Here is a 15,778-nt window from a genome sequence, read left to right as displayed (position 1 = left end):
GTATGTAGGCCTACAGGTAACTAAATCACAAACGCAGATTTACTGAGAAATATGTTGTGCATAGTATTTGTAACCTTCGAAAATAGTAAAAAAAATGCTCGTTTATTCAAATTAAAAGACACTGAAATTCGGGGTGAAGTATTTTTTGAACGAGAATACTAATGCTACAATTGTATAAAATACAAATGTTCAATTGTATTGGGGGATGAATGAACAGCGCAGCACTAATTTTTAACATTATGAAATAATTGCTTTGCAGGACTATACATACAAAACCACATCGTGCACACATGACAAACCATACTAGGTCGCACTGTTGTACGTAGGCTATATACGTTATGGAATATGAATATGTGTTCATCATTCAGATGCCTTTATTTGTGTGTAACTTGTAGCAGGGGTTCTTTCTAAATGTTAGAATCATGAAAAACTCATTGAAACTTGTATGTTTGCGTCAGTAGCTGTTATTTTCAGAAAATCAATGGATGCCGAGCGGGGAAAAACAGATGATAAGATATCAACTTTACGTAAGCGCGCCAAATTATACTTCGCGCGACTTAGTTTTTCGACTCGCAGTCGCGCAGTGTATATGTCTGAAGCTTTGAGGTCGGCACGCGATATATCATGCGAGGTCGAGACCTCTTACATAATTATTATTCGACACACAGATACAGCGTTAGATGTGTTAAAACAATGTTGATGACGAAACTGACCTTCACTTCATTAGCGATATAACCACTGCTACTCAGTAGTTAGGAATAAGTCCCAGCTTGTTCAAACGTATTTTCTAGCAATAGCCCATAATGGATATCAACTTTCAAAATAAGCGCGTGCTTGTAACTGGGGCTGGACAAGGTTTGTAAACGTAGAAACTACGTTATTTCAATAAATAACGCTGCTGTTCATTAATGATTAACTCGCGTTGTTTGCGTACCGTATTCATTGTCTTCAACTGTTCCAGATAAAAGCGTTTTAGTGATTGATGCGTCGGTTGGTTAAAAGATAAATTGTGCGTTATATGTGTATAGGCTATATGAATACTTGCCACTGACAATGTTGTGTCCCAAAAAGTATGAATTTTTTATGATCATTCAAAGCTTACTCTGCATTACAAACATGGTCGCTTCAGTACAAAAAATCTTATTTGTCCTTGGCGTAATTTCTTTTAATTATACCATGCAATGTAAACTTCATCACTCAATCATCATTTATTGATAGATTTGGATTCATAAATTTACGTACCTTATTAGTTTTCAAGATACAGAATAAATCATGTTTAAGAAAGCTTGCACACCAATCAAATTTTCATTTATTATTTACTATATCATTTCACACTTGTAAACCACTAAAACAAGAAAATGATTGTCATTCATAAAGTAACAAATTATGCAACCATTACTATGAAAGACTATGTGGTAAGTTACCAGATACAAAATGTATCAGTGATCTGTACCAGCCAATTGAAAGTGTTTTGAATACCATTGTCGAAAGAGAGGAAAAATTAACACGGTGGTAGAGATACATATTTGAGAATGAGCCACTGCATCCCATGCGGAGAGAAAATGAAGTTCAAAGGAGACCAATCCACATGCCATATCACCACACCTTTATATATTTCATAATCTTTCGTTTCATATTTATTTTCTATTCTGGAAGGAAATCTAAATCAGATAGGTATAACGAAACTCAAGATTCAGTACAGATTTTTCTGTGTTGTTGTCATCACCATGTATACTTGCAGTGCAAACCATTTATTCTTCCATTTTTATGTGAATTTAAATTGGTGCCATTATCCCAGATGTGATGTATAAAAGTAGAATAACAGAAGGCACACATTGAAATTCAGTTATTAAGCATTTGATAGTACTGATAACACGAAAACAGAGGTACGATAGCCTTCTTGGAACATATACTTTTGCAGAGGTACAATAGCCTTTCTGTAACATATACTTTTGCACAGTCATCACAGTTCTAAACGTAGACATGATTCATTAGCTTTGTTCATATACAAGGTTTCCATATCTCATGGACACGACTGCAGATGGAGACAAGAACTGAAAAACACTTAACAGTAAGATATTTTAACATCAGTTATACTGTACAGTTCTGTTTAATAGGTTTATTGTTTTGATTCTGATGAGATAGTGACACAGCAGTTGACTGGAGCTTGTGGGCAAATTGATTCATTCATTGATACATACATAATGTTCCATGGGTTTCATATTAACAGGAGCTTGTTTGCGTAAATGGATCGAGTCAAGGTACTTTAAAAATGGATTAAAAGCAATCGTGACCACAAAAAAATATTTATTTGCAATGGTTACTGGTTTTCGCCAGAATGTGACCATTTTCAGACCAATTATACCATGATGGTAGGTGGTGGCAGTCAATGGAGCGGATGTGATTCCATGAATATCAACAGCTGAGTCACAACACCTCCTCCGATCACCACATTGCCTACCATCGTGGTATAAATGTTTTGAAGGTGATCACATTGTGAACAAAGCCAGTAACCATTGGAAATAAATATTTTATTGCAGTCAAGACTGTTTCTTAACCATTTTTAAAGCATTTTAGCCAGACCACTGTTTTTCTCCATAAGAAATGTTCTCAAGACTTACTAAGTCAAACTATGCATTGACATAGAGAAGTTACTATGAGAGGGAACTTTCTGAAGTACATGTAAAAATGAGATTGACAGAAAGTAGAACCTGTGTAAGCAGCTGTGGCTAAAGGACTAGTGCAAGGCTGTACAAGTATGTATGACTGGGGGAAAGGTAGAATTTGCCTACGGGAAAACTGAAGAGGCCTCTAGAGAAAAGAAGAGCACATCTGTGAATATCAAGAAGTCACATGGTAAACCAGTGCTGTGTAGAGAAGGGAAAGCTGAAATGTTGAAGTGGTATACAGCGTGTCACAGGCGGAATAGTCTGTATTCAGGGGTATGACAGGAACGATCATTCAAAGCAAAAAACTCTGATGAAGATGGGCTCCAAAATGCACAACTTAAGAGTTATGAGCAATTGTTCATCTTTGCTACTGTGAAAAGTGTCTTTTTTTTTTTTTTTTAAATTGCACAAATCCTTATAGCTTCTGAGGTATGCATTTCAGACCCAATGTTTACTGGACTCTTTTGCTTCAAATGATCTTCCTTCTCATATCTCCAAATATTTATCATTCCTCCTGGGACACCATGTATAGAAGGGCAATACCAGGTATATGAACTTGAATGCAATATTATAGAAAGGAAAGAGGAAGCAAATGAAGATGATTTGGGAAATCCTGTCCTTGCCTCATCTTATACTATTCTACTTTGTTAATGTTTTCTGTGTATATATTGTTTCTGTATGTGTATGACATGTCTGATACTGTTGTACGAAATAATCTATGGATTAATAAATAAATAAATATGATACTGTAAAAACAGTTTTACAGAGTACTGAAAGACCTTACTCAAAATGAGGCCCTTGGAGTAGGTGATGTTCCCTCAGAATTATTGATATTCCAAGTGCAAAACATATAATACAGGCAAAATAACCTCAGACCTGAAGAAGCATATAATAACAACAATAAAAATATTTAAAAAAAACAGCTGCTGACAAGTGTATATATTGACAAACCGAGCAGTGAAGTCATGGCTGCAGAATACTGACACAAATTATTTACAGAAGAATGGAAAAACTGGCAAACCAGTTTGGGATATGCAGAAATGTAGGAAACTGTAAGGGAAGAAAACCCTGTGTCTTATCACAAAAAATGGTTTAAAAGAAGGCAAATCTATGTTTGCAGAATCTGTAGATTTAGATTAAGCTTCCGATAATGTTGGCAGGACTACACTCTTTGAAATTATAAAGGTGCTAGATCTAAAATATAGGGCCCAAAAGGTTATTCACAGCCTGTACAGAATCCAGACTGCAATTGTAAGAATTGGAAGGATATGAAAAGGTAGCAGTAGTTGAGAAGAGTGTCAGACGGGCTCGTTGCGTGTTCCCAAGGTTATTCAATCTGTACCTTGAGAAAGATGTGAAGGAAACAAAGGAAAAATTTTGAAAAGGAATTAAAGTTCAGAGAAAAGAAATAAAAATATTGAGGCTTGCTTATGACATTGGAATTCTGTCAGCGGTGGGAAGGGACTTGAAAGAGTAGTTGAGTGGAATAGATAGTCCCGGAATGAATTTTTCACTGCAGCAAAGTGTGCACTGATACCAAACTTCCTGCCATATTAAAACTGTGTGGCAGACCGAATCTTGAACTTGGGACCTACGTCTTTCACGGGCAAGTGCTCTACTAACTGAACTACTGAACCACAACTCATGCTTTTATGCTTCAGCCTGGGCCAACCTGTATAGGAGTCGTGAGTTGTGCTTGAGTAGCTCAGTACTTGTCTGCAAAAGGCAGAGGTCCTGAGTTTTGAGTCTCAATTCGGCAAATATTTTTAATATGCCAGGTAGTTTTGGAATAGAGGTTATATGATGAACATCAACAAAGGTATAACTAGGACAGCGGAACATAATCCAACATCTTTACATTGTACTATTTCCAAGGAAGGCTAAATATGTAAATAAAAATTGAATTAAGCCAGGTAATGCTGAGAAAGTTAAATTAGGAATTGAGACACTAATAGTAGAAGAGGAGTATTGCAATTTTGGCAGCAAAATAACTGCTGATAGACAAAGCAAACAGAATATAAAATGCAGACTGGCAGTAGCAAGAAAAGCATTCCTGAAAACTAGATATCTGTTAACACTGAATATAAATTTTAAGTATGAGGAAGTATTTTCTGAATTTTTTTGTCTAGAGTGTAGACTTGTACAGAGGTGAAATGTGGACAGTAAACTATTCAAGGATATGTTATAACCTTTTGAGATGTGATGTTACAGAAGATAGTTGAAGATCAGATGGATAGACTGAGTATTGGATGGGGAAGTACTAACTTAAATTGTGGAAAAAAGAAATTTATGACACAACATGTCTAAAATCGATTGACATGGCACATCCTGAGGCATGAAGGAATCATCACTTTTGGTAACTGGACTGAAATGTGGTGTGATTGGAAGACCAAGATTTGAGTGCAGTAAGCAGGTACAGATGGATGTAGGGTGCAGTATTTATGCAGAGATGAGGAAATTTACATAGGATAGATTAGTGTAGAGTGTTACTTGTTACCACTCTTTAGACTGAAGATCACAACATATTATCAGTCCACTGTCATTAATTATAAATTCCCTGTTCGTGCTGAAGAAGGCTATGAATAAACGTGTGTTACAATTTATGTAAAAGTTGCTGTTACTGGAAAAGTACTCCTTTTCCTTTTCTACTGTTTGTCTATCACTGTTTGCATAAAACACACACACACACAGAGAGAGAGAGAGTAATAATTTTAGTGATTTTTCATATAAAGGTCTCTCTCTCTCTCTCTCTCTCTCTCTCTCTCTCTCTCTCTCTCTCTCTCTCTCTCTCTGTGTGTGTGTGTGTGTGTGTGTGTGTGTGTGTCAGGGCATTTTCCCAGATAGACTGAAGTATGCCATTGTTAGACCACTGCATAAAAAAAAGGGATACGTCTAATGTCAATAACTACCGCCCAATCTCTCTTCTGACTGCCTTATCCAAAATTCTTGAAAAAGTAATGTATTGTAGAGTAGCTTCACACCTTTGTAAAAATAAAAGTTTTAACAAAATGTCAGTTTGGTTTCAAGAAGGGTTTCTCAATGGAAAATGCTGGATATACTTTCACTAATGAAATATTAAATGCTCTGAGTAACCGGAAGTCACCCGCTGGAATTTTTTGTGATCTATCAAAGGCTTTTGATTGTGCAAATCATGGAATACTTCTAGATAAGCTCAAGTACTGTGGCATGAGTCGGACAGTGCTCCAATGTTTTAAATCATACCTAACTGGAAGAGTGAAGAAAGTTGAAATAAACAGTTCACATAATATGCAAAAAACTGGTGATTTCTCAAACTGGGGAACAATCAAGAATGGGGTGCCGCAAGGTTTGGTCTTTGGTCCTCTGCTGTTCTTAATATATATTAATGACTTGCCGTTCTATATTCACGAAGATGCAAAGCTGATACTTTTTGCCGATGATACAAGTATAGCTATCACACCAGACAGAAAAGAATTAACTGGTGAAAAACACAGTATATACAGTTCCACACAGTAAATGGAATGACCCCATTAATAAATATAGACTTTGATCAGAAATCAGTAACTAAGGTAGAATATTCAAAATTTCTAGGTGTATGCGTTGATGAGGGGTTGAACTGGAAAAACACACTGAGGATCTGCTGAAATGTTTGAGTTCAGCTATTTATGCTATTAGGGTCATTGCAAATTTTGGCGATATACATCTGAGTTAATTAGATTACCACGCCTATTTTCATTCTCTGCTTTCGTATGGCATCATATTCTGGGGTAACTCATCATTGAGTTAAAGAGTGTTCATTGCACAAAAGCGTGTAATCAGAATAATTGCTGGAGCTCATCCAAGATCATCCTGCAGACACTTATTTAAAGAGCTAGAGATCTTCACTGTAGCCTCACAATATATATATTCACTTGTTATTAACAATCCGAACGAATTCAAAAGTAATAGCAGTGTACATGGCTACAACACTAGGAGAAAGGATGACCTTCACTACTCAAGGTTAAATCTAACTTTGGCTCAGAAGGGGGTAAATTATGTTGCCACTAAAGTCTTTGGTCACTTACCTAATAGCATCAAAAGTCTGACAGATAGCCATAGAGCATTTAAAAGGAAATTAAAAGAATTTATTAATGGCAACTCCTTCTACTCATTAGATGAATTTTTGGATATAGTAAGTGGGTAATTCCCCAACCCCACAAATAATAATAATAATAATAATTGAGTGTCATGTAATATTTTGTCTAATGTAATATCTTGTATAGACACCTTTTATTAACCTGATACGTTCCACATCGTTACAGAGTGTCGTATTCATGGTCTATGGAACAAGTACTAATCTAATCTAATCTCTAATCTAGTACTTGAGTGGCCACTGAGTAGCGATGCCACATGGGCCAGGGCAACATGTGAGTAACTGCCGCAGCAGCAACTGAGAAGCAACACTGCATGGCGGTAGCAGCCAGGCTAGCACATGAGTTTCTGCTAGTTATTCTTTGCATATATCTATTCCTCTTAAGTATTGCAGTTGACTATTGAATGGGTACATAAAATTCCATTTTAAAAATTATTTGTTTATAATGAGAGACAAATTGGTGCTGGGTGTCACATGAAAGACATGATGATCAGTATTTGTTTGGACTGACTCCAGCAACACACTGAAAAAACAAAATTACAAATATCTGCTGAAATACCAGGGAAAACACATGTGACATTCTTAGGAGGGACACAGATTTTTTTGCATCTGGGTCATAAATTGACAAATCCAATTTTTCATTTATTTTCACTGGATCCCCCCAGTAATTGGTCTAGAAGGTTGAGTGATTTGTAGATGGAGTTGCTAATAAGATAGGTTTTCAATTTTCTTTAAATCAGTAGAGACTTCGGCAAGTGCACAAATGATATCTTCCTTTTTTTACATGTTTAGATCTAATTGTATATACACTACAGCAAAAAGATCAAGCTTCTTCTAACAGTTCTGGCTTAGCTGTTCATCAGTATGTACATTGAACCTCCTACGCAGAGTTCAACTGAAACTCCTTTATATTCACTGCCTGCACTCAGAGTCACATGATTGTTTTCTGTTATTTGTTACTGTGTCCTTTGCTCAAGTGATTCTGCAGAAACTGCCCAACTTTCCTCACACATCACCTTTATTTATTGACCACCGAAGAGAATGTTATTGCAATATGAGAAATAACAAGGAAAATGTTTTTGTATCATATGACTAAATACAAAAATAATCCTTGGCCTAATAGACCTGCTGTCCACACCATTGTATGAAATTTGGCTAAAAAAGTAAGGAAGCTTCACTATTCCCCTTGACATATGAATAAATGGCACATTGTTTCTTCAGGTACAAAAAAACTCAAAAGTTCCAAAATTGATGCTTCTTCCACAGTAAATAGTATTGTTCAGGCAATGAACTCTGTTTATATTGCTGCACTCTTCAGCAGCACAGAAAAATGTGTTGTGGGTGTTGGGAGATGGGACACAGGTGTAAAAGTCAGATATCCTGGCCTATTAAAAAGAGAATGTTGGAGAAGTGTCACTGCACTGTCAGATGGTGTGAATAGCAATGCCTACCTCAAGATGAACGCACTCAAAACCGTCTGTCAGTAATGCAGGACCAATAGTTTCATGATGATAATGTGCCAGAAAATTAGTCAAAATATAGACTGTTTCTTCAGCTATGAAAGCTGCAAAATTTATGAGCATCTATCCTGTAGCCCTTATCTGTACCCCATGAGCCTTGCTTTTTTCCACAAGTGATCACTTCATTGAGAGGAGCTTTATTTTCCACAATTGGGCGACAAGGAATGTACCAAGAGGTCAGTAGTACACAGTTACAAATATAAATGAGGAGTGATATTTCAAAATGTGTTAAGTCCACTCTTGATCATAAATTAGTTTGAAGTGGATATCTACTCTACAAGATTGGCTGCATTGAGCTATGGTGCTGTTTTCATTCAAAACACAATTTTTAACCACCTAAACCAAGTGCGAAGTTGTTTTTGGTTGAAAACACAGTATGTCCAGCTGCAAATTTGATTAAAATTTCAGTAGGTCCACTTTGCCCAGTCGGAATGTTACCAGTACCTAAAGTCAAATTAAATCTGTGATGCCAAGAGAGGAAGCATTTCAAAAGTTCACAATAATGTTTCCATTGTATACTGCTTATTGCTGCTGCCAATGCATTGTCATGTACAACAGTTTTGTTGTGTACCATTGTGTTTTCAGTTGAGCTTGCAGTTCATGTGAAATATGACCGACATGGAAGGAATTGTACGTGTTGGGGACTGCTTTTCAGCAGAAAAACATGGTGAAAAGAAAATTGAGATGGATAATACTGAAATAGTGGATGAAGTGAGGTAGCTCCAGACTCAATAGGGATTATAAGTAAGTGTAGATATGAAGAATACACTGTGAAAGTATAAGATCATTTTCCAATGGCAGTCTAGGATAGAAGAGAAATGCCCAAGTAGTTCATTCTCTACTCTGGTAGCTTCTAAAAAAATCTCCAGATTCAGGAGTACAGTCAATCAGGGTAACTTAATACCAGTCAGGGGATCTTTATACCACTTACTAATTTTGTTTCAAATGGCTGCTGTCTTACAAGCTAGTAGGATTGTGCTTATGCTTTTATTACACTGGCTATGAAGACAGTTTTTGCAAGTTGAACAATGTGAGGTCTATATAAATATCTTGATATTTCACAGTAAACCTGCAACATTATCAAGACTGCTTGGTTTTACATCTTATTAACATCCGATTTTGTTCCAGCATGATCTAAACTTACCCAGAAAATTTGACATTTGAAAATGCTATGTTTTTTTTTTTTTTTTTTTAAAGACTGGTGTAAAGTTACCCTAAATGACAGCGTAACCTTGTACAAGTATGAAAATAGAAATTTTTCTCCAATAGGGCATAGTTAGTGTACTTTTTACTTTTCCAAGCACTCAGTAACTACAGATGTAAAATGTTACGATGTTTGTTGTGATGTGTAAATTATTTTGTGTCCAGTATTTAAAAAAAAATTGAAGAAAAATGATACAAAGGTACCCCGACTGACTGTAAACCACTACACCCAATATTTACAGTTCATGGTTGTTCATACTTGTCTGCAGATCACCTTTTTTGTACAGTGGAGGAGAGTATTCAGAAACAGGTTGAAATATTAATTGCTCAGCAGTATCATAATATTTATCAGAAAATGGGGATCTTCGAAACCTAGAAATGGAATGGAATATTTTATACTTTATTTGAAGAAGCCAGTGAGGATAAGACACATGAAGTGAATAATATTGAACAAGAAATTGTGGAGGAAAATAACATATGTTATTTTTAAAATGGAAACTTCATACATCTTGGATGACGCATTGAAAAATTATATGAGCATGCTAAAAAGGTGTATAGCAACAGTTAACATACCTGATGCAAATATTGTCAGTTGTCAGTTTATCCGCCTTGACCCCCCCCCCCCCCCCCAAAAAAAAAAATAAATAAATAAATAAAAAAAGTAATAAAATAAATAAATAAATAAAAAGGGCAGGGTGGACTTGTCAGGCTTTTGAACCAGCGCTTTAGCAGCAACTGGAGTGGCTGGAAGCCTGCAGTTTAATGTGCAACTTCTTGAGAGAGATGATTTGGCAGACAATGTAGAGGAGCAAGCTGAGGATGGAGAGTGTGATTGCTTGGACGAGGAACTGGATATCAAATGCTTTGAGGGGATTAAAAAGCTTCCTTCTGAAAAACAAAAATGTATTATTACAATAAGTTTAATTACAGTTTTAGTTGTTTTGCTTAAAGAGTGTTTTTAAAATGTACTGTCCTGTTAAAATTTTGAAACAGTGCTCAGAAAATAAATGAAAATTTTTCATACAAACAGTATGTTACCTATAAACCAAAATCATTAACTTTGATTGTTATTTACAATGCAGTTGGAAACGTCATCTGATTGCGTTGTATTATCTATTATTGTGCAAAATAAAAGTTAAAGAGTAGTTTCTTCGATTTTTCTTAAGTCAGTTTGGTCCAGAACACAAAAAGGCTCTGTGGTTGGTACAAAAATAAGTCCACAGTTTTGAAATATTTGAGTAGCAGCTGTGCGTTTAAACAAAGAGGGATGATTTCGTTACTTATCCCATTTTTTATTCTGAACAATTAATAACTGTTCATATTGAAATTATTAATTATTATAAAACTTTACTCAATATTAATCTTTTGGTCTCTCCAGTAAAATATTTATATGTGGACCAATTGCATTTTGAAAACTTGCTCCTCAATTATTTTGATGAGTGGTTTTGAGGAAGAAAAGATGTTTCCAGTGGAATGAGAGTGACAACAAATAACAAAAGTTCTTCATTCCTTGAATGTTTAATGTTATTTTTTTCATCGACATGTGTCTACCCTCTTGTATTAAGATGTTTTCTAATTACTCTATTTCTCTTGCACTTCAGATCATTTTGTCTCCTCATCAGTTATATGACATTAACTTGCTGAATGAGGCCTCTTTCTGATACCTCCATGTATTATGATCTTCATGTTATCTCATCCATATCACTCAAAAGTATTCTGATGTCATCTACCCACCTTCTATTAGGTTGCTGTCTAGGTCTTTTCTTATTTCGTGGAATCCAGCAGCGAACTTCCTTCATTTTACTTTCATTATGCTCAACTAAGTCCACAGATGGCGAAGAGATTGATGAAATGTATGATGAGATAAAAGAAATTATTCAGATAGTGAAGGGAGACGAAAATTTAATAGTCATGAGTGACTGGAACTCGATAGTAGGAAAAGGAAGAGAAGGAAACGTAGTACGTGAGTATGGAATGGGGCTAAGGAATGAAAGAGGAAGCCGCCTGATAGAATTTTGCACAGAGCATAACTTAATCATAGCTAACACTTGGTCCATGAATCATAAAAGAAGGTTGTATACATGGAAGAAGCCTGGAGATGCTGGAAGGTCTCAGATAGATTATATAATGGTGAGACAGAGATTTAGGAACCAGGTTTTAATTTGTAAAACATTTCCAGGGGCAGATGTTGACTGTAGATTAAAACTGAAGAAACTGCAAAAAGGTGGGAATTTAAGGAGAAGGGACCTGGATAAACTAAAAGAACCAGAGATTGTAGAGAGCTTCAGGGAGAACATTAGGGAACGATTAACAAGAATGGGGGAAAGAAATACAGTAGAAGAAGAATGGGTAGCTTTGAGAGATGAAATAGTGAAGGTAGCAGAGGATCAAGTAGGTAAAAAGACGAGGGTTAATAGAAATCCTTGGGTAACAGAAGAGATATTGAATTTAATTAATGAAAGGAGAAAATACGAAAATGCAGTAAATGAAGCAGTCAAAAAGGAATACAAACGTCTCAAAAATGAGATTGACACGAAGTGCAAAATGGCTAAGCAGGGATGGCTAGAGGACAAATGTAAGGATGTAGAGGCACATATCACTAATGGTAAGGTAGATACTGCCTACAGAAAAATTAAAGAGACCTTTGGAGAAAGAGAACCACTTGCATGAATATCAAGAGCTCTGATGGAAGCCCAGTTCTAAGCAAAGAAGGGAAAGCAGAAAGGTGGAAGGAGTATATAGAGGATCTATACAAGGGTGACGTTCTTGAGGACAATATTATAGAAATGGAAGAGAATGTAGATGAAGATGAAATGGGAGATACAATACTGCGTGAAGAGTTTGACAGAGCACTGAAAGACCTAAGTCAAAACAAGGCCCCGGGAATAGACAACATTCCATTAGAACTACTGACAGCCTTGGGAGAGCCAGGCCTAACAAGACTCTACCATCTAGTGAGCAAGATGTATGAGACAAGTGAAATACCGTCAGACTTCAAGAAGAATATAATAACTCCAATTCAAAAGAAAGCAGGTGTTGACAGATGTGAAAATTACCAAACAATCAGTTTAATAAGCCACGGCTGCAAAATACTAACACGAATTGTTTACAGATGAATGGAAAAACTGGTAGAAGACGAACTCGGGGAAGATCAGATTGGATTCCGTAGAAATGTTGGAACACGTGAGGCAGTACTGACCCTACGACTTATCTTAGAAAATAGATTAAAGAAAGGCAAACCTACGTATCTAGCATTTGTAGACTTAGAGAAAGCTTTTGACAATGTTGACTGGAATACTCTCTTTCAAATTCTGAAGGTGGCAGGGGTAAAATACAGGGAGCGAAAGGCTATTTACAGTTTGTACAGAAACCAGATGGCAGTTATAAGGGTCAAGGGGCATGAAAAGGAAGCAGTGATTGGGAAGGGAATGAGACAGGGTTGTAGCCTCTCCCCAATACTATTCAATCTGTATATTGAGCAAGCAGTAAAGGAAACAAAATAAAAGTTCGGAGTAGGTATTAAAATCCATGGAGAAGAAATAAAAACTTTGAGGTTTGCCGATGACATTGTAATTCTGTCAGAGACAGCAAAGGACCTGGAAGAGCAGATGAACGGAATGGACAGTGCCTTGAAAGGAGGATATAAGATGAACATTAACAAAAGCAAAACAAGGATAAGGAAGAGGAGTTTGTGGCACAACTTGACTAGAAGAAGGGATCGGTTGGTAGGACATGTTCTGAGGCATCAGGGGATCACCAGTTTAGTGATGGAGGGCAGCGTGGAGGGTAAAAATCGTAGAGGGAGACCAAGAGATGAATACACTAAGCAGATTCAGAACGATGACGGTTGCAGTAGGTACTGGGAGATGAAGACGCTTGCACAGGATAGAATAGCATGGAGAGCTGCATCAAACCAGTCACTGGACTGAAGACCACAACAACAACAACAACATGCTCATAATTACATCTTCCACTGCAGTTTGGTCCTGAATTCATTTGTTTCCTTTTCTGTATTAGTAATTCCAGATTTTGAGTGGTTTTTGATTAAAAGCCCAGGTAACTGTTGTAAGTCATGACTATTAATAAAATAAATGTAATATTTTCATTTCAGTCATAGACACACTACTTATTTTGGAAAATTTATTTAGTTTACCAAAAGAACTCTCCACCACTTTTAGTCATCTTGTTATTTGTTTTGCCATCTATTTGATTAATAACTTCAGCTGCTGTAAATACTAAAGAATATCAACTGTTTATATTGTTTCATTGTATTATTTTTATCTGACACATTGTCTCAGTTTTATTGTAATTAATTATCAAGACTACTTTAAAAGATGCTTTATTAAACCCTTCCATTTATTATTGAAATTTATTTGCACTAGTGATAAACAGCATGATGCCATAAGCAATATGAGGGATGGTAAAACCGCATTAACATTAATTCCTTCTTTTATCCAGTTTCAGAACCTGAAAGCGTCCTCTAGAATTTCTATATGTACAGGGTTATTCAGCTGAGCTGTCCATTTAAAATAGCACTGGAACTATTTAAGACACCAAAATATTGTTTTCACTACAATGATTTGTAGGGATGTCCTCACTGTACAGTATATAGTCCTTTGTTGCTAGCTGTATAAATTATACTAGTTTCTGTATCAACATCAATTTTTCAAGTAGAAAGATAGTAATATTTCTTGCTACTATCGTAAACCTCAAAGAGATTGGTTAGTTTCATGTCCCATGGATCATTTGCTTGCTAAATTGTAATGTGCAGTGAGTCATCATATTGACATATTGTGTAAATATGACTAAATGCTGATCTTATACATGTTTTTTATTTTTTAAAAAAGGAAATGCAGATGTGTCAGTAATTCCTACCCACTAGTTTTTACACGTTACAATAACATAAATTCTTTTATGGAATAGAAGGAGTTGTCAAGGATAAACTTTTTTAATTTTTCAAGTTCTAACTTTACTGCCTGTTGACATCTTATATCACTGCGTAAGTGATCAAAAATTTTTGTTGCAGCATTGGGCATGCCTTTTTGTGCTAAAAACAACCTTAGTGTGTCATAATGAATGTCCTTTTTGCTTCTAAGATTGTAATTATGTACATCACTGTTCGTTTTGAACAGCAGTGGATTATTTACATCAAACGTCGTGAATGAATGAATATACTTGAAGTAGTCATCAATGCCCCACACCTTAAACAGATGTCTATAGGATCATCGTGGGTGAGCACCCCATGTTATTCTTACAAGGGAACCTCCCCATCGCACCCCCCTCAGATTTAGTTATAAGTTGGCACAGTGGATAGCCCTTGATAAACTGAACACAGATAAATCGAGAAAACAGGAAGAAGTTGTGTGGAACTATGAAAAAAATAAGCAAAATATACAAACTGAGAGTAGTTCATGCGCAAGATAAGCAACATCGAGGACCGTGTAAGCACAGGGGCGCAGCAGTCCCGTGGTTAGAGTGAGCAGCTGTGGAACGAGGGGTCCTTGGTTCAAGTCTTCCCTCGAGTGAAAATTTTAATTTTTTTATTTTCGCGAAGTTATGATCTGTCCGTTTGTTCATTGACGTCTCTGTTCACTGTAATAAGTTTAGTGTCTGTGTTTTGCGACCGCACCGCAAAACCGTGCGATTAGTAGATGAAAGGACGTGCCTCTCCAATGGGAACCGAAAACATTTGATCACAAGGTCATAGGTCAACCGATTCCTCCACAGGAAAACACGTCTGATATATTCTATACGACACTGGTGACGGCATGTGCATCACATGACAGGAATATGTTGTCGACCCACCTAGCTTGCACACTTGGCGAATGGGTAAAAAGATTCTTCTACCTTGCCTGATTTAGGTTTTCTTGTGTATGTGATAATCACTTCCAAAAAGTGTTGAAAACATAAGAGTTTGTCCGATAATAATTGTCTGAAAATAAAAAATTAAACGTTTCACTTGAGGGAAGACTTGAACCAAGGACCTCTCGCTCCGCAGCTGCTCACGCTAACCACGGGACCATGGCGCTCCTGAGCTCATACTGTTGTTGAAGTTGCCTATCTTGCCATGGACTACTCAGTATGTATATTTTGCTTATTTTTTTTCATAGTTCCACACAACTTCTTCCTGTTTTCTCGATTGATCTGTGTTCAGTTTTTCAAGGCCTACCCACTGTGCCAACGTATAACCAAATCTGAGGGGGGTGCGATGGGGAGGTTCCCTTGTTAGAGCACATTCTTGAGCAGTGAAGACTTTTTTTCTTAAACAGGAGTTA

General features: G+C 36.4%; 1 protein-coding gene across 1 annotated transcript in view; it reads left to right on the top strand.

Moving 5' to 3' along the window:
- The first annotated feature begins 654 nt into the window (after window positions 1-654).
- LOC126235708 (L-xylulose reductase-like) overlaps window positions 655-15,778 on the top strand; it is a 56,733-nt gene continuing 41,609 nt past the window's right edge. The window contains exon 1 of the mRNA XM_049944469.1: window positions 655-855. Coding sequence (XP_049800426.1) covers window positions 804-855 — 52 coding nt within the window. The 5' untranslated portion in view covers window positions 655-803. The remainder of the gene's footprint in view (window positions 856-15,778) is intronic.

The sequence above is a fragment of the Schistocerca nitens genome, chromosome 2, assembly GCF_023898315.1.
Source record: "Schistocerca nitens isolate TAMUIC-IGC-003100 chromosome 2, iqSchNite1.1, whole genome shotgun sequence".
In the NCBI taxonomy this organism is placed as follows: Eukaryota; Metazoa; Arthropoda; class Insecta; order Orthoptera; family Acrididae; genus Schistocerca; species Schistocerca nitens.
Note: the sequence above shows the minus strand (reverse complement) of the source record. Positions and strands in the feature narration are given on the sequence as shown.